The 25,384-nt window shown below is 38.9% G+C and overlaps 1 protein-coding gene across 12 annotated transcripts in view; it reads left to right on the forward strand.

The window, feature by feature from the left end:
• Window positions 1-25,384, forward strand: part of LOC131255456 (uncharacterized) — an 80,848-nt gene that overhangs the window by 10,631 nt on the left and 44,833 nt on the right. For 9 of the 12 annotated variants that reach the window (XM_058256179.1, XM_058256180.1, XM_058256183.1 and 6 more), the window contains 4 exons: window positions 9,501-9,659; window positions 13,711-13,806; window positions 22,682-22,777; window positions 25,258-25,350. In XM_058256179.1, the coding sequence (XP_058112162.1) occupies window positions 9,501-9,659; window positions 13,711-13,806; window positions 22,682-22,777; window positions 25,258-25,350 (444 nt within the window). Of the gene's footprint in view, window positions 1-9,500; window positions 9,660-13,710; window positions 13,807-22,681; window positions 22,778-25,256; window positions 25,351-25,384 lie in introns of all 12 variants that reach the window. The other 3 variants (XM_058256174.1, XM_058256176.1, XM_058256177.1) reach the window with 3 other exon arrangements.

Below are 25,384 nucleotides of genomic sequence, written 5' to 3' on the forward strand. Positions count from 1 at the left end.
TCACCTTTGCCCCTTGACTTGAGTATTGATCTTGAATTCTTGTTGTACTTGTAAGTTGTAAGTAACTTCAAACTTGTAAGTTGTAGCTTGTAACAAAGTAACAAAAACTAAAAAAAACTAAAATGATAGAAGTTGTTAGAACTTTGAAAACTTAGAACTTGGATATTATGAAACTCTAAGAGAAAATGAGATAGAAAGAGAGATAGAAAGAGAGAGTGGTGTATGTTCCCTTGATTGAACTAGAAAGTAGAAAGAGAGTTCAATTCAATGGATGGAGAGCTTTGTTGTCTTCTAGATGTAGTAACGTCTCTTGAATCTTGATTCTTGAATGTGGATGTATGTTTCCTTCCTTGATTGAAACTTCAATCTCAATCTTGATTCTTGATTCTTGAAAGTTGAAAGAAATATGGAATATGGATGGAGAGGAGTGGATGTAGAGTGCTTAGAAATATGTAAGAGAGAATGTAAGAGAGCAAAGTAGAGAATAGAGAGAGAGTTTGAGCTTTGAGTGCATGTAGGAGTGCTTAGAATCCCTTATAATAGAGAAAAAAAATCAGGATTAAAAAAAAAAAGGGTCAGAAATATGACCGTTGGTCAATACGCAATCGCATATGCTGTATGCGATCTCATACATCGCATATGCTGGCACATGTGGCATATGCGATCGCATATGTGCAGTGATCACATATGCCACTGTCGCATATGCGATCCCACCACATATATGCTCATATGCGATTGCACATGACAACACTGTTTGCGACCATGGCTTATGCCATCTTGATAGTATGCGATGACATAATTGCATAACCATCGCATACTATATTATGTGATGGCATAATCACATAATCACATACATGGGCTTGGATCACATTTGTGACCATGGCTTATGCCATCTTGATAGTATGCCATCGCATACTATATTATGTGATGGCATAATCGCATAACCATCGCATACTGTCAGGATGGCATAATCGCATATCCATTGGACCATTTTTTTACTTTAGTCTTTGCTTCTTTTTTGCTACAAAAAGGCCACCCCCCACGCCGCTTCTAACACCATCTCTCTCTGTAACTCTTTCTCATTCTAATCTCTCTTAAAGTAAAAGTGTGCTTGTGCTTCACTAGTCATCACTCTACACTCCTGAAGCCTTGATTCTCTTGAAGAAGTAGAAGCACCAAGAAGGGCCAAGATTAAAGATCAAGGATTGTGCTTGTGCTCCTCTGTCTAATTCATTCTACTTTGCTACTCATTCTCTTACTTACTCTCTTTCTCTTCTTTCTCTCACTCTCTCTAATCGCTAATCTATCATATCACTCTTGTTTTCATCCTCTCTTACTCTCTCTCTTCTTTCTCTCATTCTCATTCTCTCCCACTTCTCTCTCATTCTCATTCTCATTCTCTCACTCTTCTCTCTCATTCTTATTCTCTCTGTCTCTCTTTCTCTCTTTTTTTTGATCTCTCATTCTCTTATTCTCTCGTTGTCGTTCTCTATCTCTATATCCTATTCTCTCATTCTTTCTTTCTCTTTTTCAATATATTGTATTATTGGCTAATACTTTTTTAGTTTGATTGTGTATTTGCCAGTTGCCAGTTGCTACTTGTTTTTTATTTTTTTTTTGTCCTACTTAAAGCGTTGAGACAAATCACAACTCACAAGATAAACATCAAGGATCAAGACTACTTAAGAGTTCAAGACAACGCTTTTTTTTTTTTCAAGACTTAAAGAATCAAGACTCTTCAACTTCAAGAATCAAGATTCAATAGTTCTCTCTCTCTTTTGTTTCTCTATCTTGTCTCTCCTCTATATCACCCTACCACCCACCCCCCCCCCCCCACCCCCCCACACACACACACACCACTCCCGGTCTCTCCCTTACAAGTGTAACTATAATGAGACTCTCTCTACTTTCTATATAAGTTAGAATAGGACCTACAAGTAGATAGAAGTAGACTAGAGTAGTAGAGTTAGACGTGATTCATATTTTAGTAAATCTTTATCTCTTAAGTCTCATCTTGTCTTCTTCTTAATATTCTTCTTTGAAACCTAGGTCTGATGACCCATGTTGGAAGTACGGGCATTACTATAGTGCTTTTGAAAAATCTTACATAGTTTGTGACCTTTATGGGTTTGTAAGTGCCGATGGCATTGGCTAGCACAAGTAACACCTTTCACATATTCCAGGATCAAATTCAAGAACATGTCCTAATGTTACTCTGATCCGAAAGGAAATCATTGAGTACATGGACAAGCATGCTCGAAAAAGGTATGACACTTATGTTATTTAAGAAGAATTTATGGAACGTGAAGCCTATGAGGGTATTGGTGTTGATGTTGATGCTATATTACCTACATCCAGGTGGCAATCTAGACCACCAGTACCCAAAAAAGCTCTTAGGCATAGGCCATTGGATAAGTGGTGTGGACCACATTTAGAGGATGTGGTTGACCGAAGGGTAAAGGTAAAGGATCCGTGGCATAAATAATTTTGGACAACTGCTATAAGAACAAAGATAGGAAAACTACAATTCAATATATTGCTAAGTGGTTATATCAAGCTTATGTTGCTTTCAATACCGTCAAATTGAAAATTTTCAAAGTTATGGTGGAAGTAATAGGTCAATTTGGACCTGGACTGAAACCCCACTTCATATCATGAAGTGACGGAAACTCGCCTAAAATACGAGTTGATTTTACTAAAAAGTTTATTGCCGAATATAAAAAGGCGTGGAAAATATATGGATGTACTCTAATGGCCGATGGATGGACTGATATATCCAATTGAACACTAATTAACTTTCTTGTGAATTGTCCTACTGGGAAGTCTGTCGATGCATTGGCCCATTCCTACATAGCCGAATATTTATTTAAATTATTAGATGGTGCAGCTGAGGAAATAGAAAAAGAATATGTTGTCCAAATTATCATGGACAACGCTCCCTCCTATGTAGTCGCTAGTCTCCTTCTTATGGAGAAGAGGTGCCGTTTATTTGACTCCAAGCGAGGTACATTATTTAAATTTAATGTTGGAAGATGTAGGTGTATTATATACTAAAGTGATTGCTAGGGCTATAAGAATTATGGCCTTTATGTATTAACATACCATTCTTCATCACATGAGAAAACACATCGGGTGTAATTTGTTTTGTCTAGCCATCATCTGATTTGCAACAACCTTTTTAATACTACAAATGTTGTATGCAAAAAAATATAAGCTTATAAACATTGTAGTGTGGTTGATTGGAATAATGAACCTTGGTCAAAGAAGACAGAAGGAAAGTTAGTCTAACAAACCATTCTCTCGTAGTTGTTTTGGAACAAGTGCTACAGGCACTAAAATCATCGGAACCCTTAGTGGGTATGTTGAGATTGGTGGACGGTGATTAAAAGCCTACATCTATGATGCGTTGGAGATGGTTAGAAATAAGATTGTTGGTCACTTTAATTATAGAGACCTTGATTATAGGACTATTTTAGATATTATAGATAAGAGATGGGGTAGCCAAATGCCATCTCCATTGTATTCAGCTGGTAGCCCACATCCTTAATCCGACCGTATTCTTTGCTTTCACCAATCAAAGTGAGGCAGAAGCAACACATATGGTAGGATTTCTTGATGTTTTAGAGAGAATGGTTCTAGTTCGAGATGAACAGGTTCGGATATCTGCTTTACTAGACTTCTATATGAAGACTAAGGGGATTTTTTCAAAAGACATAGTCATCAGGCATAGAACTTTCACTGTTAAAAAAAGATCAGGCATGCAATTATGAAATTGCCAAGTATGAGCGTCTTAGTGAGTTGCTCTTATTTAGAAATGATTTCTTACAATGTACAAAGTCTAAATTACTTTAACTGTTATTTACACAACAAATCGGTGGTCACTGTATGGAGTGGACCCGAATAGGAAGGATCCAACATTGAAGAAGTTGGGTATGAAAATTCTTGGCCTTACACATTCTACTAGCGGTTACAAGTGCAATTGGAGTATGTTTGAGTTGCAAAAATGGAAAAAAAATAAAATAGAAAAGAGTCCAATGGTTAGAAATGTGAATGTTGGCATTTATTCCATGTATACTAGTGTATGTGGTTATGCGATCGCATAACCGTTGTATACAATAGTGTGCGATGAATACTTTGCAAATGGCTTATGCCATCACCGCACATGCGATCTAAGGCCCATTATGCGATTGTACGATTGCATAATCGCTTATACGATTGCACATGGCAACACTATCGCCGTTACTATTATGATACGGGCCATAATGGTAGTTATTACGTATCGTGTCCTTGGGATATAGATACGTATCGATAATCGCACAGGATATATCGTTTGTATCGGGTAATTTATTGCACTTTTTGGGAAACATTGGAAAATGGTTGAATTTTTCAATGAAACTTCAGGGATTATTAAAAAAGACCTTAATCCACACTTTTAAGTCATAACATGTAAAAAAAGAAGTGCACATAATAGGTTTCCTTTGTATAAGGTCCTAAGTTATGCGCTGTCTGATTAAACTAATGCAACTATATTCAAATTGAATGCATAACATTTAGAATGTATGTGATGATTATTTCATTGAACACTCCTAAATACTTCGAAATTAGTCTCAATTGACAATTGGTTGAAAGGAAATTTTGAAAAAAAACTAATATTTTAATTAAAAAATAATTTTTAGTTTTAAAAAAATTTCAAGGACTTAACAAATTAGTAGATTAGCCCTCATACGTCCTTGATTTCATGTTTGGAGTGTAACATTGCAAGCAATTTTAGAGAAATTGGGGAAAATTTGAAATTTCCCAAATTTCCTCAAATCAAACCTACTCTAAGATTTCAGAATTAGAGTGTATGTAATGATCATTTCTTCAAATACTCCTAAATATTTCTAGATTAGTCTCAATTGACGGCTGGTTGAAGGAAAGTTTCAAAAAATATGGAGAACATGAAGAACTTACGGATATCGAAATCAAAGCTCCGACTCCTTAATTTTTCATGCAAAACATGAAGAACTAATGGATTTATAATCATTTGACACCGATTTAACATAATTTCAACAAAAAAAAGGATCGGAAATTGAAAATGCTCATCGAATTGAACATGTGGATATATTGGCACTACTTGTGCGTTTCGTATCGCACAAGTGGGATATAAGATAAATCATGGGATATATCGGCTGATATTGTTGATATTTAAAACATTGGTTATGACCTTTTTTTTTTAAATTTTAAAGAATCTTTTTTCGGGACCGTTATGGTTCATTTTTTCTATAATAGTGTTACAGTCATTACGGCCCTGTAATGCTTAACGGTTATGGTTATTACCTTCCCTTTTACGATACCATGCAATAGAGAAGCATCCATGACCACAACGAGTTGCTTGGGTAAATTACATATGTATTTTGGTAAATTCTCTATGTTTGGTTACTTCCTTTTTGGGAAGGTTTGTTTTGAATCTGCGTGAGACATTATTCTCATGAAAGTTAGCCATGTGCTGCTTTGGTTGTTTGATAGGAAGGCACATCATGATGGTTGTACCAATACCTATAACTTTAACCACACTGGTCATAAACAAACACTTAAGACTATTAGTGCATAGATTTGCGCACCTTGTTTGTCAATCACGTGAGTTCATGTGTCAAGTAGTCGGTTGAGCCCTTGGAAGTTGAAAATTGAAGACACAAGAGGACATAGAGCTTCAAGGAGCAAAGAACAAGTAAATGAGGTGCCTTGGTGACCCTAACCCTTGAACCAAAACAACCCCCTGAACCTTTAGATGATCCTAACCTGAATAGGTATACCTTGTTGATCATCCATTCGCCTTAGAAGCCTAATTGAAACATGATTTGTAAGGCTAGAAGAGGTGCAAAGCTGTTGTGTGAACATATGCCCAAAACAACAATTTTCGTGTGATGTTCGATCCTATCTAGTGATTCTCAATTGGTCTTGATCGATCAAAGGTGCCAAAAATGTCCAACAACAAATTGGCAATTTTCTGGAATTTCTCGATGTCATCAACCCAACCTTCGATCCCATCGAATGGGAGTTTGATCGATCGAACTGGCTGTTTTTTGCCCATTTTTTTACCCTTGGAACTAGTTCTTATATATGGGGCATTCGACATTTGGGCATTTGGATGAGTATTTGGTGCAATAGAAGCCTAGGTGATTTCATGTTCATATCCCTCATCCTAAGCCTCTAAACTAGTGAGTTCTAAGTCATCTTCCTTAAGATTAACACTCTAATGAGGATTCCAACATCCACCTTGAAGATGAGCTTGAACTCCACCATTTTCTAAAGATTAGACCAAACCATATTGGCATACCCTCTGTCTAAATCTGCTAAAAGACCCATCTAGGTGAATCTCCTAGGAATTACAACCTTCCATTAGTTGTAGGAGATTCACCCAATCTCCCATCACATTGGTCACCACATCGGAGCATCACATGCAAGATGTTTGATCTTGGAGCTGAAGCATTGGCAATGCATCGACATCATAATCGGGGGAGCAATTGAGGAGCAGAATCAAGCACATGAGAGCTTTGTAGAAGCGACCCAAGATCGACTCATCAATAGGGCCCAATTTGACAAGTGTCATTTAATGAGTCCATACTCTCTTTTCTTGTGTAAGATTGAGAGTAAGAGTTTATGACCCAAACTCAATAGGTTCTTATGTAGGACCTAGGCTCTTGTGTAGGGCCGAATTCACCGAACATGGGTGTGTACGTGTTAGTTTCTGTGGGAGCTCTGGTGGGAGTAAACATAGGTCCTTGGATTAGGACCGATGTTGTTGGTTAGCCGATTGCAAACCAACTAAACTCTCCTGCGGGAGCCTCCAACAGGAGTGTATGCTAGGTAGGTCACTACGGTCCTTGTGTAGGGCTGTAAAGATTAAAGGTGAATTTGATTTAAAACCTCTTATAGCGAAATCCGATACGATCATAGGTTGAGTGCATCTGATGGGAGTGAAGTAGGGAAAAGCCGAACCACTATACATGCTTGTGTTTGAGATTGTCTTTGAGCACTTGTTTAATTATTTTTATGTGATTGATTAATGAATTATATATATGCATGATTAGATGAACATTAGGATTTGATAGTTAGCACATCTCACACACATATGTACACTATCATTTTTATAGACTAGTTGCTTCATTAATATATCATTTGTAGTGATGCAAGACAACTAACCACTTGCTCTAAAAGCTCGAACTGATAGTTAGCACATCTCACATACATATGTACACTATCATTTTTATAGACTAGTTGCTTCATTAACATATCATTTGTAGTGATGCAAGACAACTAACCACTTGCTATAAAAGCTCGAATTGATAGAGCATGGCGAATCAATCCCTTTATCTCATAGCCTAGGCCCTACATCCCATGGGTTAGGTCATCGGTTGAACTCCCCTTGTGGGCCCCACATCACATGGGTTCCGCCTCACATGAGCCACTCGCCTCACACGGGCTGCACACCCTGAGTGTGCCCCTGCATCTCACAGGCCACCCCACCCGAGCCCGGTGTGAAAATGCTCCTGCATTAATCACCCTCAATGAGGAGTCTCGAACACGAGACCTCCCGCTCTGATACCACTTTGATGCAGGACAATTAACTACTTGCTCTAAAAGCTCGAACTGATAGAGCATGGCAAATCAATCCCTTTATCTCATAGCCCAGGCCCCACATCCCATGGGTTAGGTCCTCGGCTGAACCCCCCTCGTGGGTCCCACATCATATGGGTTCCGCCTCACACGAACCACCGGCCTCACATGATCCGCCCACCCTGAGTGTGCTCCTGCATTCCACAGGCCACCCCACTCAAGCTCGGTGTGAAAATGCCCCTGCATTATGTAGTCTATGTGATTGGACCCACTAATGGCTTAGAAGCCTTAGTGTTAAATTGCTTTACTTAGTTTTAATTGGAAATTAATTTTTAAGTAAGCAAATTGTATGTTTAATTGGCAAAAATTTTACTTGGTCCTAATCACCCCCCTCTAGGAGATAGCCTTCATTCCATAACTTCGCCAAGCTTCCACACACCATAGCCCGTGGGTCCACCACACGCAATTTCAAAGACTAATGTAGAATGATTTCACCGCTTTGAGCACCTGCATGAGAATGATGACCTAGGCACTCAAACTACTAATCAATAAATTTGTAGTCGTTTATTTTGATGACGTTCTTATATGTAGTTGACCTAATGAGGACCATGAGATCTCTAGCAAGTGATGAGAGTTCTTTGTATCAAGAAACTCTACATTGAATAACTCTTGTTTCTTCTAGGGGTGTTTTGAAATTGATCCTGAAAAGGTTAAGGTCATATGTTAGTGGCCCACACCATCCAATATCCATGATGTTTGAAGTTTTCATTGGTTGGCAACCTGTTATGGTGATTCACTGAAATTTCAGCATGATTGTTGTGCTTATCACCAAATGCATGAAGTCTGGTCCATTTGTCTGGACAAAGGAAACATCGAAGGCCTTCGAAGTAGTCAAGAAGAAAATGGCTGAGGTACCAGTTCTATGATTGCCAAACTTTGGAAAGGTGTTCGAAGTTGCTTGAGATGCATAACATGTAGGAATCAGTGCAATTGTTAGTCAAGAAGGCCATCGTGTGGCCCATTAAGTGAGAAGCTTAATGATGCCTGCAAGAGGTACTCTACATATGATATTGAGTATGGCGTGGTCCAAGCATTGGAAGTTCCAAAAAATAAATTGGAGTAATAAACCTAAAATCAGAAGACACTAAAAGAGGTAATGATAAATAAACATAACAATTGGTTGTTTATATGAACCATGTCTAGGAGTGCTGGACAGGCATGTGGTGACATGATAGTATGATACAATTAAAAAAAAAACGTGTTCCCCTTTCTACTTTTTCTAACCTTCTGTAGGAGTCCAATGAATTCCGAATCTTAAGATTTCCAAACCCATATAAACTTGATCATAGAATATCGAAGTTTGTGTTGGAAGAGCTTCGCGTCTCATATTAGAGTTTGTTTTTGACCTTGTAGGGAAGCCTCGCAATCCATATGAAACCATGATTAGAAATGATTGTTCATGTTTTTTCACATGCTATGACGGATACTTGTTGCTTGCTTTCATTCATTTTGACTTGCTATGCTCATCAAGATTTGTTTTTGTTGTATTCTATGATACATCATTTTTTTGCAACAGCTATGTCATGTTTAAAAGTTCATTTCTAAATGTAGGATGACAATTGATTTGGGGTATATGTGGATGTTGGTTGTAAAATACATAACAAAAACTTTCTATTGGTAGAAATAAAGATATGCTAAGGCCCAAGATTGATCCCAATTGATTGCTAAGGCCCAAGATTGATTCCAATTGATTGCCAAGGCCCAAGTTTTACTTCTCTCTTTATTTTACTCTGTCCAAGGCCCAAGATTGATCCCAATTGATTGCCAAAGACGTGTAATTTGCTTTGGATTAGTAAAACTTGAAGTGCTATTCTTAGAACCTTAATTCTCGTTTTGTATAGGTATGTGATCCTGCCGTCAGCGTTTACAAGGGATATTCTTTGCATAAAGATACAGAGGAATATCTTGTCTCCCGTGGGCTCAAAAATGCTATGTACACCATCCATTCAACGGATTTAAAAGAGGATCTCTTTGGTACACTTCTGCCTTGTCCTTTTCAGGTGAGATACTCAAGCACATTCTTTTTTCAAATTACAAACGTTGGTCCTTTAAGGTGTTTATTTATGCTGTTTTCTTTTCTTTGGTTAGCCTTGTCAATAGTAGTCTATGTTCCTATTAGAAGGCATCTCTTCCAAAAAATTATTTTGAACTAGAAAATTGGTTTAAAGCAGATTGTGTCATAACTGTAGTGTTGTTTCTCAATGTTGGCCTCTCTTACTGCTCAAGTTATAAATCTAGTAGTTCAATAATATCCTAAAAAATAGAAAGAAATTAGTAGCTGCATAATTCAAGAGAGCAGAGAGATTGAGAAGAATGTTGCTCAAAGAACTAGAGTTGGCTGGATTAAGTGGAGATTTTCCTCTAGAGTTTTATGTGATCTTTTCATATGCATGACCAATGTTCGAAATATCGGTATTGTGTTACGTATCGCATCCTTGGGATACATATATGTATCAATTATCACACGGGATATATCGTTTGTATCGGGTAATTTATCGCACTTTTTTGGGAAACATGGGGAAACATTGGGAAAGTGGTTGACTTTTTCAATGAAACTTCAAGGATTGTTAAAAAAGACATTAATACACACTTTTAAATCATAACGTCTCAAAACAAAAGTGCACATAATTGGTTTCCTTTGTATAGGGTCCTAAGCTATGCACTATCTGACTAAATTAATGCAATTATATTCAAATTGAATGCATAACATTTAGAGGATCATTTCATCAAACATTCCTAAATAATTCGAAATTAGTCTCAATCGACAGCTAGTTGAAGGGAAATTATTATTATTATTTTTTAAATTTTCTAAAAATTGACAAGGACTTAACGAATCAGTAGATTGGCCCTCATACATGCTTGATTTCATGTTTGGAGTGCAACATTGCAAGCAAATTGGGAGAAACTCAAGAAATTTCGAATTTTCCCAAATCAGACCACTTACACTAAAATTTCGAAACTAGAGTGTATTTGATGATCATTTCATCAAATACTGCTAAATACTTCGAAATTAGTCTCAATCAACAGCTGATTGAAGGAAAATTTCGAAAAAAAAAAACATGGAGAACATGAAGAACCTATGGATATCAAAATCAAAGCTCCAACTCCATGATTTTTCATCCAAAACATGAAGAACCAATGGATTTATAACCATTTGACACTGATTTAACATACTTTAAAAAAAAGGGCTCGTAAATTGAAAATGCTCATTGGATTGAACAAGTGGGATATATCGGCACTACCTGCGCATTTCATATCGCACAGGTGGGATACAAGATATATTGTCGGATATATCGGCCTATATCGTCATTATTTAAAACATCGCCCATGATTGAAGAGGAAATTTTACAGGATACCTACAAGACCATGCTTTGTGGGACAATGTTGGGTAGTTAAGGAACAACATGTCCATGAGATGAGTGTAGCTGAAAAGAGGATGTTGAGATGGATGAATGGCAAGGCGAGGAAGGATACAATTAGAAATGAATGCATTCATGGGAACTAACAAGTCACACCAATAGCTAATAAGATGAGGGAAAGTAGATTTGGATGGTTTGGTAATGTGGAATGGAAACCAAGAGCTGCACCAGTTGGGAGTGAGTTGGTTCAAGTGGAAGGCTGTAAAAGGGAATGAGAAGGCGAAAAGGATGAGGGTGGAATTAGTTAGAAAAGACTTGATGATCTATTGTTTAACTGAGGATACATTCCTTGATAGTGGAATGGTGGAACAAAATTTATGTATTTGACCCCAATTAGTTGGAGTAAGGCTTAGATGATGATAATGATGATGAGTAGTTTCATAATTTACAATAAAGTTTAATATTACTTGGATGTTTTAATCAAGCAACTTATTGGATGGTGACATGGTTGTTGAGGGGTTGGAGACCTAATTATCAGTGTTATTCATGCCATCAGCAGGTTAATTGCTTTGTAGACATAACCTTACTGTACGACCTACATTAGTCTGGCAAATTACAAGGCCCACAATTCCAATAGAATCTTTATTCTTATTGCCCTGGACTTGTGCAATGGAAAAGATATGAAAATAGGATTAATTCAATCTCATGGTTGGTGATTTGAACTTTCTATGGGAAAATCCACTAATGGGGAAGCATTGTGGATTTCCAAATTTCATGGAATTGCCATTTCCGCCATCCCACGTCATCATCATGATGATGCGATGATAATTATTAGTAAGTCTATGACAGCTGAAATTATGGGTAACAGACTGTCCACTTTTGGATGTTTGTTGGTAAATTATCACTGGTCTAGTTGAAGCAATTGTGATTTATTAGAATATTGACTTACATCTCCTTTATTTGTGATAGTAAGAAATTATCATTGGCCAAGTTCTTCTTAACCATCTGTTTAATTATAAGGTGTCCCATGTTTGCAGAGAGCATATCAAGGAAACTTGTTTCATCCTTTGACCAAGTGATCAATCTTTCAGTAGGTTTTGGGTTGCTTTTGCTCTATTTTTTGCTGAGCATTGGAGTTGTCCTTGGTACTGATCTTTCATCCTATGGGAGATTGCCGAATAGTTAGGAGATATCTATCAGTTGCTTTTGGCATCGCTATGTTTGGTCTTATTGAGTTGAGTGAGAGGAGCTTCTTGGAATTTTGTCTCTCAGATGCTCTGGATTTTGTCAAGTTTACGAGGCTTTTGGTGTTGGTGAGAGAGCTTCCTTCTTTCAGTTCATTATGAGGTGCCTGTTTATTTTCCTTGATACAGGTTGGACACCAGTGCTATGGATTTCTCTCACTGCTTTGGAGGCTTTAGCGCCCACCTCTGGCTGATGTAATGTGACTTAGTTTTTGATGGGAGGAGCAGAGGTAATCTTGCCCTTTGGCTGAAGAAGAGTCTTGCACATCATGTTTTGAGTTGCTCTGATATTTTGGGACTGATGGGGATGATTGATTTTACAGTTGGGACCAATGCACTTTATTATGGATTGTGTTGCTCCTGTTTTGTGATTTCTGAGGTTGATGGCCTTGTGATTCAGGAAGAGCCCCTTAATGATTACTTGTGCTAATCCTTAGAGGTGCCAAGTCCATTGTGGAGATCTGGAACATTATTGACCGTTCAGGCATTGGGTGAAGGCTGGAGAGTCATATTCTGCAATTGTACCAAATGTTATTGTAGTGAATCGATTTTTCTTCTTTATTTTGCATGATGCAAGTTCAACTTCTGCTCTCCCCTGCGCCCCCCCCCCCCCCCTCCAAATTTTCTATTGATTTGGTCTTATGATTTATATTTCTGTTGTTTAATGTGGTTTTCATGTTTTTCAAGATATAGATCCATGTTGCAAACTGGATATATGATGCCAAACAGTTGGAGATTTGAGCAAAAATGCTTCATTTTCTGAAAATTGTCCTGTTTGGTTTATTTGTTAGTATTTTAAAAATCTGAAATGCGTATTTGGCTTCTTTTCATTAATAATAATAATAATAATATATATTTGGCTTCTTATTGTGATGCATGATACTCTTCCGCCTTCTTTTGTGATTTCAGGAAAGTTCTCCACTGTAATAAGATTTGACTTTCACAATTTTCGTTTCTGTTTCGTTTTATTCTTTGGTCTCTTGCTAATGAAAATGAGATCATTATCTGCAAGTATACCCCAAAAACACATGTAGATTGAATGGATATTTCGATATATTTTATTCAATGTAGGGTCTTTGACTTTTTTTTTTTTAATGGATTGTGCTCTCTTTGGGTGCTTGTGCACACGTGTCGTCTTCACATATGTTGAAGCAATGATCCTTTGCCTGGTAGCAATGTGCCAGCTTGTCCCCATGTTGTTAGAGGGTTGATGTCAGGCAGGTAGCTGGTTCTTGAGCTTTTGCCAAGAAACTGTGAGAGGATTTGTTAAGCCGATTCCAAATATATGGGATGAGGCTATGATGATGATGAGATATGAAGCATATTGTGCCTTTTAATGTGCATTTTTGTCTTGGTAGCTAGAGGCACTTAGGAATGTTCACTCTAAGATTTTTGGAACTTCCAAGAATAGTTTTTATCTGAAAATTTTATTCGTCTTTTGTTTTCAGCAACCAGGTGGACCTGTACCTTCTACAAGTAAAGAACCCAAGAAGACTTCTGCACAAAAGAGACTGCAGGAAGTGGCTGAATTGGATAGTAGTGTGGTTAGTTGCAACTTAAAACTAATCATCCTTGACCATATGTCATTTTTCTAGAACATATTCTCTTTGGGAATTTCAGAGCAATGGAATGCAGTTATGGTTGCAGGTGTCATGTATTATGAAGAATATTCATCAATGTATTCTATGTTTGTTTATGTATTCTATGGTTGTTATCTCTAGTTAGTTTGTGAATCAGATCATAGTTACAAAATTATTGGCAATGTGCTGCAGATAAATTGTATCACTATAATTAAATTTTCAATTATATGCAGGCTACTTATTTCAGGATTTTTTTTATTTTTTATTTTTTATTTTATTTTATTTGGTTTTGGCTTATCAGATTCTGATGAATAACATATTTGGGATGTTCAGAAGCATGCATTTTCAGCATCATAAATAGAAAATGGGTCTTTTTTTTTTCCTCGTTTGAAACTCATCTAAACTAAAAATTGTGTCAGCTTTAAATGTTAATTCATTGATCATATTGGATTCTGATGTGCACTTTGCCATTTTGACTTTGTCGGAGAAGTGCCCTGAGGAGCACTGTCCTAGGGAGTAGGGTTGGATGCAGGAAGTGCATATTGATACAACCAGTTGATTTTTAAATGAAAATGAGTTGATGTTTGGTTTGAAACTTAAGACCCCCTTGTTGCTTGTTACTCTTGTTTAGTTTTTTCCATCACTGTTTGACTTTGTTACCCCCATCCCCTAGTAGTCACGGTGTCTAAAGTTGGTTGCCTTTATACTGAGACCATATCATGTCAGGTATGGGAGCAATGGCAAACTCAGGCTTGTATGAAGTAGTGGTTGTATTGCCTTTCTAGTCTGACTGCATTCAGATATCCGTGTTACTTTCTAACCTGATTGGATTGTCTTCACGCTCTTGTTTCTAGGATGAAGAGTTTATATTGTGGTCATGGGATGTTACATTTGGGCAATCTTGACATCTAATATAGTGGCTTTGGAGGATAGCTTTTGGGTAAAGAGAAGGTCTTCCTCTAGGAGGTAGATTTATCCTCATTAAGTCTATTCTTTTGAACATCTCATTTTGCTCTAGCAGTGGTCGCAAAGAAGGTGGAGCATATCCAAAGGGACTTCTTAGGGAAGGATAAGGAGAGAAATTGGGCAATCTTTACCGGTGGTAGAGATTTGTGGAGCTGAATGTTCTTTGGAGTGATTGATGACCCATGGTTTAACTGAGGGCCTATTGTTTTAATGAGGATATGGTGGTCCTTGATAGAGTGGAATGGAATAACAAAATTCGTGTAGCTAACCGTAAGTAGTTGGGATAAGGCTTGTATGTTGTTGTTGTTGTTGATGATGATGATGGATGTTCTTTGGGGGGCTATCATTGCTAGAAAATACGATGAAATGGAAAGAGGATGATTTCTCAGAATTGTGTCTCACGTCAAATGCTCGGAGGTCTGGAAAGTGATTAGTATGTTGAGGAGTATCTCCACTAAAACAAGTGATGACCTCTTGTGTATGATAAGTAGCTATATGAGAAAGAGGATTGAGTTATGAGCTAGGATTGGCATGTCATGCCTTGAACTCGGCGGACGGACTCTCCGATTTCCTGAACTTCGAATCTGGTTCCGACGGTAAATTTTTTTTTTCTTTTCTTTTTTGAATGGTACCTCAGTAAACTACTTTGCCATTCTTGTCAAATTTGAAACCTATATATATATATATATATATATATATATATATATATATATATATATATATATATATATATATATATATATATATATATGTCTACTTCATGGTAACTTCCCATGAAATATTATATCCCTCGATATTTCAAAATAACAATATACTGTTGAAAATAGAAAACTAAAAGAAGCTATGCCTACTTGTCTTCATTGGCGAGTCCTTTCCGTAAGTATAAGAGGAAGCAATTGGATGAGCAACGAAAGCTCATTAGGTAGTTCTGTCAAGTGGCATAACATAACCAAATCAAAGGCATAACACAACCAAATTAGAGTATAGTGCATGTATGGGTCCACAGATATCTAATTAATCCTAAAGTTTCTAGGTTGATAGTGGACTTGATAGATCATGTATGAACCAAATTTGGGGTCAATCTAATTTGTAATCCCTTCGTCAAATTAATGGAATTCGGACTAGTGTTGCTGTCCAGTGCAGTGGTCAGCACTGACACCCTTCCAAACAGCTGAGAATTGGAGGGTCCCCAATCTCCAATTGATCCCAAATTTCGTAGGATGATAGTAGACTTGATAGAGCATTTATGTACCTAATTTGGGGTCAATCCAATCTGTTTAACCCCTTCCCTAAATTGATGAAATTCAAGTAAGGTTTGTTGTTCAGTACAGTGGTCAGCATTGACACCCTTTCAAACGGCTGAGAATTTGTGGGTCCACAGATCTCCAATTGGTCCCAAATTTTGTAGGATGAATTTAGACTTGATAGAACATGTATGAACCAAAATTGAGGCCAATCCAATCTGTATAATCCCTTATGTGGGCCCCACCATGATTCTTGTTTTGTGATTCAACCTGTTCAAATGGTCACATAGACTGGGACGAAGGGACCATGCAAATATCATCTTGTCCTAAATATTTTTGTGTGCCCCACTGTGATGTTCATATGCCATCCGAATGTTCATAAGCTTGTTTTTACTAAGTTGGACTAAAACGCAAATATTAGTTTGATCCAAAACTTGGTGGGCCACACCGTGGAACCCACTTGGTATAAACGTTGTATCATTATTGTCGTTGGTCCGACCGTGGGCTGCACCTTGATGATTATGTTTGGGCAGTGAGGTCCACATTCATGTATGTGATTGTACTTGTGTAGCCCATAACTGCAGGCCCCTTTTGATAGGAGTGTTGGGCCTTTGAGTGGGCTGATTCCAACGTTTGTAATGGAAACATCGATGTGGACCCTATCACGGGATGTGTCAACCGTTGAATTGACCCTTTCAAGTAATGTATGTAAATGCCAATTTTTGAACCACACTTGACATTTGGATCGGCCACATAGTTAGCCGTTTGATGCAATAATAATGATGTTCGGTTATGATGATGTGGGGTTATGATGATAATGATATCTGTGATTTTATAGTTCATTCAGCACTTTGATATGTTTAATGTAAAAATTATATATATAGTTAATTATCAATTGTTTATTGGGCTTTGGGAGAGTCACTTTCTTATTGGGCCTTGGGAAGCCCATTTGCCTATTGGGCCTTGGGAAAGCCTACTTGTTCATGGGCCTTGGGAATGCCCACTTGCTTACAAGTCTTGTGGCAGGCCCACTGCAGATTTGATTGGGGGGGGGGGGGGGGGAATCACTATTCTCTAAAAGTGCTAAGCACAATGATAAAAGAAAGACGCACTTGAGAGTTGCATGAATTGAAGTCCAAAGGACTTGGGCCCATAACTTATGGAATGAATGATATATAGTGACTTCGTAATGGTAGGATAGTATGTGCTTCTTGCATAGATCTGGCATTAGCATAGCATACCCATGCATGCATTCCTAAGAAGAAGAACCGGAACTTTGAGATTCTACGGGATTAAATAAATATCGCGACCCTTGTGTTGGTTGAATAGATTTGCGACCCTCGTGTTGGACAATTGAGATATATGATATGATATTGGGCCCTCGTGTTGGCCAAGTAAAATATGTGATATGATATTGGGTCATTATTTTGGCCAAGTGGAATATGTGATATGATATTGGGCCCTCGTGTTGGCCTAGTAAAATATGTGATATGATATTGGGTCATCATTTTGGCCAAGTGGAATATGTGATATGATATTGGGCTATCATTTTGGCTAAGTGAAATATGTGATATGATATTGTTGTGCCCTTGTGTTGGCTAAGTGAAAAATGTGATATGATATTGGGCCCTCATGATGGCCAAGTGAAAAATGTGATATGATATTGGGCTCTCATTTAGGCCAAGTGAAATGTGTTAGGCCCCCGCGTCGTCTAAGTGAAATATGTGAAATGATATTGGGCCCTTGTGTGGCGAAATGGATTCACACGTTGCATTATATGATTACCGGGCGGCCCATCTATGCAATGAAGTGACGGGACCCGAGGTTTTGTGACGTGTATTGCTGGGTGACCCATCTACATGATCAGGAGACGGACCCAAGGTATTGCCGGACGGCCCATCGTATTCCCCCGATGTGGTGATGGGTCCCCAGGAGTAAATTGGATGTTTAGTGACGACCCTCGTGTTGATCTAACTAAATTCGTGGATGGTTCGATCTAGACTTGAATGATAACAGCTAACTGACAATGCATACGGTCCTCCAAAATCTTTATGCCCTTTTAAGGCCCGTTTGATTTGAGGTAATTACATGTAATTACCTATACAAAAGTAATGATTATTTACTTTAAAAATTTCTCATTATAAGAGGTTGATGATGTGGACATCAGTGGTGCACCCTTTAGAGTGTACCAGAGGAGGCATTGCCGACAGAGTACCTGAGCAGAGGAGTTGATGTGGATGGACGCTGGGTCCATCGAACCCATTTTCTGACGTGCTACAAGTGCAGGAGTGCATGACCACACCCTGACTATAGATCCATGGGTCGGATTTCACACTCTACCACATGGGTGTTTTAGTTTTAGGCATTTTTGTTCTTTTTTCCTTGATTCAGGGGCTTTTTTCACTTTCTTTATTTTTTCGTCTTTTTGTTATGTTTCTTGTTTTCAGGGGCTTTAGTGCACTTTTACTTTTTTTTTTTTTTTTTTTCCATAGCTTATATATACGTTGTGAGAAACCCTATTTTCATTATTATTGAATGAATAGAAATTTGTCTCTTTTTTTCCTCTTTATTCAAGAGATTAGGGTTTTAGGAATGGTCCTTGGGTGTTGAGGATTCCACTCCGATTTCAAGTTTCCTTCTTTCTAGATTTTCGATATGTAGGAAAAGGTAAGAGTCACCTTCTTTTCTTTTGACGAAAAAAGGACCTATACTTTCTTCATCTTGAACTCTTCATTCTTCATCCCATTCGTTCCTCTCTGGATATCCCCTTTCTAGTTTGAATGGAAAAGAGGGATGATTAATCAGTAGAATCAGATCCAAACTTGACTGTGGATTGACTTATGCTAGATCTGGGATATCTTCATATCCCTAGGTCCTCCCTTTTTACTGTTTATGCGATTTTATACCAAGGGGTATGATCCTGACGGAATGACCTCATCTTTGTTTTGAAATTTACCTAGTCCCTTTGACTGGAAACGGTTAGTTAATTAGTGTATTTATTTGAACATTCTTTAACATGATTATACATGCATCTAGGATTAGGTCATCACATGTCCCTACATCAAATTTGGTATCAAAGATCAGTTTTAGCGTAAGTCAATCTATTGTCAATCCGTCTGTGGTGAGAATTTTTTACAGAAACTCTTTATCCAAATTTTCGACCCGCGTGACCGGCTTTGCGAAGGGGACATATTTTGTTGAGTTTAGTCAACCTTTTTTCTAGGTTTTGTTGAGTCCCCATATAGATCTAGGCCATATAGGGTAGTTGCGTTGCATTGGTATCATCGTTTTTACCCTTTCTCGCACATAGATCTAGGACCATTCACTTGTCATTCCTGGTGTATGCCCACGCGCACCGTTCGTGGGTTCGGTCTCCATTACACCATGGACTCCGATCAATTTGCCAAGGCTATGGAGGGCCTAATTAAGAGAATGGATCAACAATTTCGAACCATGAGGGATGATATCGCGCAGCAGTTTGGGCATCAGGGTGGTAGGTTCACGCGCCTAGAGGAGAGAGTTGTGTGTCTAGAGGCTATTCCAACCGCCATTGTAGGTGGAACCCAGGCTATCCCCGACACCGGGATTGTCAATCAGTCCCAAGTTTTGGGCCCTGATTCGCCTTAGGGTGGTTTGGGCGCAGACCAGTCCCGTGAGCTTGGCAACAGACACAATGGGGTGTATCCATTACCACCCACACACAATCGTGATTTTATTCTTCCCGCCCAATGGGAGGGCCATGATGGGGTGCGTCGTCACCACCCTCGGAGATATCATGAGCACGAGGACCTTGTTTCTAGGGTCTTGAAGGGCATCAAGGTTGACGCCCCCAGTTTTAATGGGAGATTGGACCCCAAAGTTTTTTCTAACTGGTTAGCAGACATGGACCACTTCTTTGAGTGACACAGTCTGTTAGACCCATGACGGGTCGAGTTCGCCAAGATGAAATTGGTGGGCCAAGCAAAACTATATTGGGGGAATGTGGAGCGTCGTCACGAGAGATCTGGAGAAGGACCAGTTTTCTTTTGGATTGAGATAAAAGAGTTGTTGCGAGAGAAGTATGTTCCCCTTTCTTACAGGCAGATGTTGGATCAATGACACATTTTGCGCCAAGGATCCATGACGATGACGGAATACATCACCAAGTTTGATGAATATATGATGAGGTGTGATGTGGATGAGGACTCTGTTGTGGTTCTCTCCCGTTTTTGTATAGGCCTCAAGCCTGAGCTTCGGTGGGAGCTCACGCTTCACATGGTCACCAGTCTAGAACATGCTTACCAGGTGGTGCAGGAATTGGAGCACTGTGTGCGCCAGTCCAATGTGAAGGGGATTGATTTTCGACCTACTATGCCTAGAGTAGCTCCGCAGGGAGCGAGCCCCTAGGTCGGAATTCAACCCAGAGCTCAACCTGGTACCTAGCTAGTCAACAGAAATCGAAATATTAATATGACTGGACCAAGTATTAGGCCCGTGATGCCAGGGCAGTGCTACCACTGTGGTGGCATGGGTCACATTGCTGCCGAGTGTTCAAATAAGGGTGGGCGCATTGCCTTTGTTTCCGAACACCCCACAAAAGAAGAAGTGACAGATAAAGTTGATGGTGACCAGGGCGATGAAGAGATCATTATCCCATCCCTTAACCCTGCTAGTGATGCCGAGGATGATACCGTGGAGACTATCCCAATTGTAGTGGTGAGGTGTGCCTTGACCCAGATGAAGGAAAGCGAAGATTGGTGCAGAACCACCATTTTCCACACTTACGCCAAGTGTGGAGAAAAGAGCTGCAAAGTGATCATAGACAGCGGGAGCTGTGAGAATGTAGTTTCCCCATTTACTTTGAGTCGCCTGGGGTTGAAGCCATTCCCTCACCCAACCCATACAAAGTTTCTTGGGTGGATGCGATATCCCTCCCTTTGACCCAGGGATGCTTTGTTCTGATTGAGTTTGGACCATACAAGGACAAGTTGTGGTGTGGTGTGGTCATGATGGACGTTGGTCATATCATCTTGGGAAGGCTATGGCTCTATGACAAAGATTTCACAATATTCGGGCGTACGAATAATTGTGTATTTAAGCATGCAGGAAAGAAGCTTGTCTTGAGCCGCTCCCTCCCAAATCGTTAACAGGAGCGAAAGATGTTGCGTCCATAGGCGGTCCTAAGAGTCAAAGGGCGCCTTAGTCGAAGTCTCTCCCCATCATAGATGCTAAGGAGTTTGGGAGAGAGACTAAAGCACCCATTTGGGTTTCCACAATTTATAAAGATCTCATAATCATATGATGATTTACATGCGCCGATATACTAATGAACCATATTTCCCATAGCTAGAGGCATTGGTTTCTAAGTCATTGCTTCATGTTCTACTCAAACAACAAAAACGTAAGCCACCTTCTACAATGTCCGTTTGCTTGGAGAATATGTACCTCACTCTTCGAGTTTTTATAAATTAATTAGGTTTTCCCAAGTTAACTGCTGGATTTATCATAATCATAGGATAATGGAATGCAGCAGTTTCTGTTATTGGGCAGCTGTTGTGCCACTTTTCTGGGGCATTCATGGTTGGAGTGAAACATATGGGAAGTCTTGGAAGACAGAAGGCATCATGTACAAGAGGCCTTTTTTTTTTTTTTTTTGCATCAGAGAATTGATTCTTTATTGAAGAAAAGCCAATAAAATACATCATGGTTACACAGAGGAAGTGATCCAAAAAATTGAAAATTGGTAATATAAGGTGGATAGCGGGATATTCCTATATTGGAAGAAACTCCCCACCAGTCTTTGTAAGACTATAATTTGATGGCTGCTCACTGGGAAATCCGTGTGACCTGCAGGCACCAGGCAGGGAAGTTATAATCTGGGATCATTAGGGAAATGTGTTAGAGCCTTTTGTGGTTTGGCTGAAATCTGTGGTTCTAGTGCTGTGGAGCTAATGACTTGGTCACGGAATGTAGATTTCAGTGCTTTTGCACTGGCCCAATGATTGTGGAGGGTGAGTCCACAAATGTCACTTGGTGGATTTCCTATGGAGTACACCCATAGAGGCTTGCGGACATTGTGGAGGAGGTTATAGTTTGAGCCGTGGGGTTCCAAATCTCTTTATCTGAAGTGAGGCATGAGCAAACTTGTAGCGGACTTGCTAGTTATGGATGGGATCGGTCTTCAGGTCATGAATTAGTTCCTTTGCAATGGCTTATTGCCAACTGCTTTCATTTGTCCATGTTCTAGTTCCTTTCCCTTTGATCAATAAAATTTCATTATTGACAAAGAAAGGAATTAAGATGTGGTTCCCTCTCCCCTTTGGAATCATGCCCTACTCTCGCTTGCTTGACATTCAAGTGTCCTCATTTTTTGAGAATTGATTCCCAGCTTCAGTACTTGAATCTGCTCCAGCTTTATGCAATAAGGTTCTTCTTGATCATATGAAAGTAGCATACTCCAATGCTAAGAAATGGTATGTCCTATTGCTTACTTTTGGTTGTTGTGGTAGTGTCTTGCATTTAGTTACTTTGAGGGATTTCATAGACCATAAATACTTATTGGCCTGTTATTTATTATAGCTCAGAGGAATGTAAATATTGATTTTCTTGCTTGATTATGCTTTGGCTCCTTTCTGTATGTAATTATGCAGGAAGCAATTGGGGCTTCTTCTATTTCAACAGATTCCTCAAGAAAACATCCTAAATTAGGAGATTCAGTTGAGGCACAGAAAATTTCTTCTAGTCGTGTAAGTTGTTGCATTAGTGATGCTACATTAATGCAAGGACATGCCTTTCTTTGAAATTGTAATAGACTAGAAATGTTTAGAGTATTCTGTGTATTGTTATTCAGTTTTAAGTACTTTGCACTCCGATATCCGTTTGCAGCGATTTCTAGCTCGTTTCAAGATCTGTAATGTCTATTCCTATTATTTTGCAAGCTTCATAGCTTGGGAGTCTGGCCTCAAAATATACCTTGAAATTGGTGAAGAATTTATGACGAATTTTTATATTTTGGATGTTTAGAGTAGTTTGGCCTTTTGAATTATATGGAGGTCTCTTGACTAGGTTAATGAAATTCTGGATTAAGCTTTGCTGCAAGGTGGAGTAACTAGAGAGAGAGAGAGAGAGAGAGAGAGAGAGAGAGAGAGAGGGGGGGGGTCGGGGGGGCGGGAGGAGATTGTACCCAAATGGAGAGGCGGTTTGATCTTCCATAACAGTATCGATGGCCATAACGGCCACTGCCGTTTCCGTGTTGATAAAGGCTGTTGTGGCCTCTTTTTTTTTTTTTTTATAAATCTGTTTCGAGATCGTTATGGGCAATTTTTTCCTGTAACAACCGTTTCGGCCCTGTAACGCGTAAAGATTATGGCCATTACCGTTATCTAATGTCTGTTACAGCCGTTACCGTTATGTAACAGCCGTTTCATAGCCATTTTTGTATACCATGGGTGTGATACTACCCAAATATTTGTGAAGTAGAGCCTTATGACTGCCACCTAGGATAGGTAGCTGATAACTACCCATCAATGTTTTAAATAGCGAATGGCGTGTAGCGTAGTGTTAACCTCTCTAAAGAGTAAGGCATAAGCTACATAGCGTTTAGCGTAAGCTACAAATTTCATCTAGATTTTTAATCAAGGTTGCATGTGGTTGCACCAATTCATGATATTCTGCACCAAATTAGACTGATCAATAATGAAATTAACAAAATTTCATCATATTTGGTGCAGCCAAACGCGGTCTAAAGTACTAGGAAAAGGCAATGATTAAATATAAAGGTAAAGAAAGAGCAATGAAATTGATTTAATATTGTTACTTAAATTATTTTAGTAAAAGCATTTAAAAGATTCAGTAATTTTGATTGAAAATAGGAATTTGTAACCAATCATTGAAAACATTGACTTTCATGTTGTGGTGAAAAAAAACTTGTAATGTGAGCTACGTAGCGTGTAGAGTAGTCTGTAATGCAGGGGCATTTTCACACCGGGCTCGAGTGGGGTAGCTGGTGGGATGTGGGGACACGCTCGGGGTGGGTTACCCATGTGATTTGGGGCCCACGGAGGAAGTCTCGTGTTCGAGACTCTTCACCGGGGGTGATTAATGCGCATTTCACATTGGGCTCGAGTGGGGTAGCTCGTGGGATGCGGGGACACACTCAGGGTGGGCGGTCCATGTGATTTGGGGCCCATGAGGGGGGTTCGGCCGAGGTCCTAACCCATGAGATGTGGGGCCTGGGTTATGAGATAAAGGGATTAATTCACCATACTCTAACAGTTCGAGCTTTTACAGCAAGTGATTAATTGTCCTGCATCACTATGTAGCATGTCGCTTACACAAATTATCATGTAGCGTAGGCTATACGTGACTTTAGGTATTTTCATGAGCTACATAGCGTTAAGGCTAAGCTACGCTATGTAGCGTAAGCTACACGCTACATAGTGGAGCTATTTAAAACACTGCTACCCCTATATCACTTAAATGTAGCATGAATGGCTGTCTCTAGGATAAGTAAGAAATTTTTACTTAGATATCTACTTTTTTTTTTCCCCTTTTTTGAGAGATATATCTACTTTTTCTTTGTGTCTAGGAAGGCCATCCGTAAGTGGTAATCACATGTTTTTAGGGAGGGAGTCTACCTATACATTACTAAACGGAGAGAGAGAGGGATGCTACTGAAATATTTGTAAAGTAGAGCCTTTTGAATGCCACTTGGGATAGTTAGCTGATAACTACCCATATATCACTTAAAGGTAGCCTGAATGGCTGCCTCCTGGATGAGTAAGAAATTTTTACTTAGATATTTTCTTCTTTTTTGTTTCTAGGAAAGCCATACATAAGTAGTAATCATATGTTTTTTCAAGTCACCACCATTTAGTCTGTGGTCATTGTGGACTCTTTACAACACCAAGTAATATTTCAATGTTCGTGCAAGGACTTGCAGAGCTTTCAAGCTTTTTGCTCCTTCGGCCTAAACTTCAGGGATAGCATCATGTTGCTCGTTACATTCGATTATCATTTTTAAAGCCTATTATATAGGAATACAATGTAATAATGGAGTAACATTTTGTGTATGAATGTTGGAGATCTTTTATTGTTGTAAATCTATTTGTTTATTGGTTCTACTAAAAGTGGCGTACAAATATGATGAGTATTTGAAATTGAAACCCGCATTGCTTTTCTCCCTTTGTGGTTCTAGACCAAGAACTGATTTCCATGCGTATGGCAGATCTCCTGTGTTCTTGAGTTTGATGGTGCTTCAAAAGGAAATCCTGGAAAAGCTGGAGCTGGAGCTGTATTACGCACTGAAGATGGAAGCATGGTATGCATTACCTACAGCACAATCTTGGTTCACA

The sequence above is a fragment of the Magnolia sinica genome, chromosome 9, assembly GCF_029962835.1.
Source record: "Magnolia sinica isolate HGM2019 chromosome 9, MsV1, whole genome shotgun sequence".
In the NCBI taxonomy this organism is placed as follows: Eukaryota; Viridiplantae; Streptophyta; class Magnoliopsida; order Magnoliales; family Magnoliaceae; genus Magnolia; species Magnolia sinica.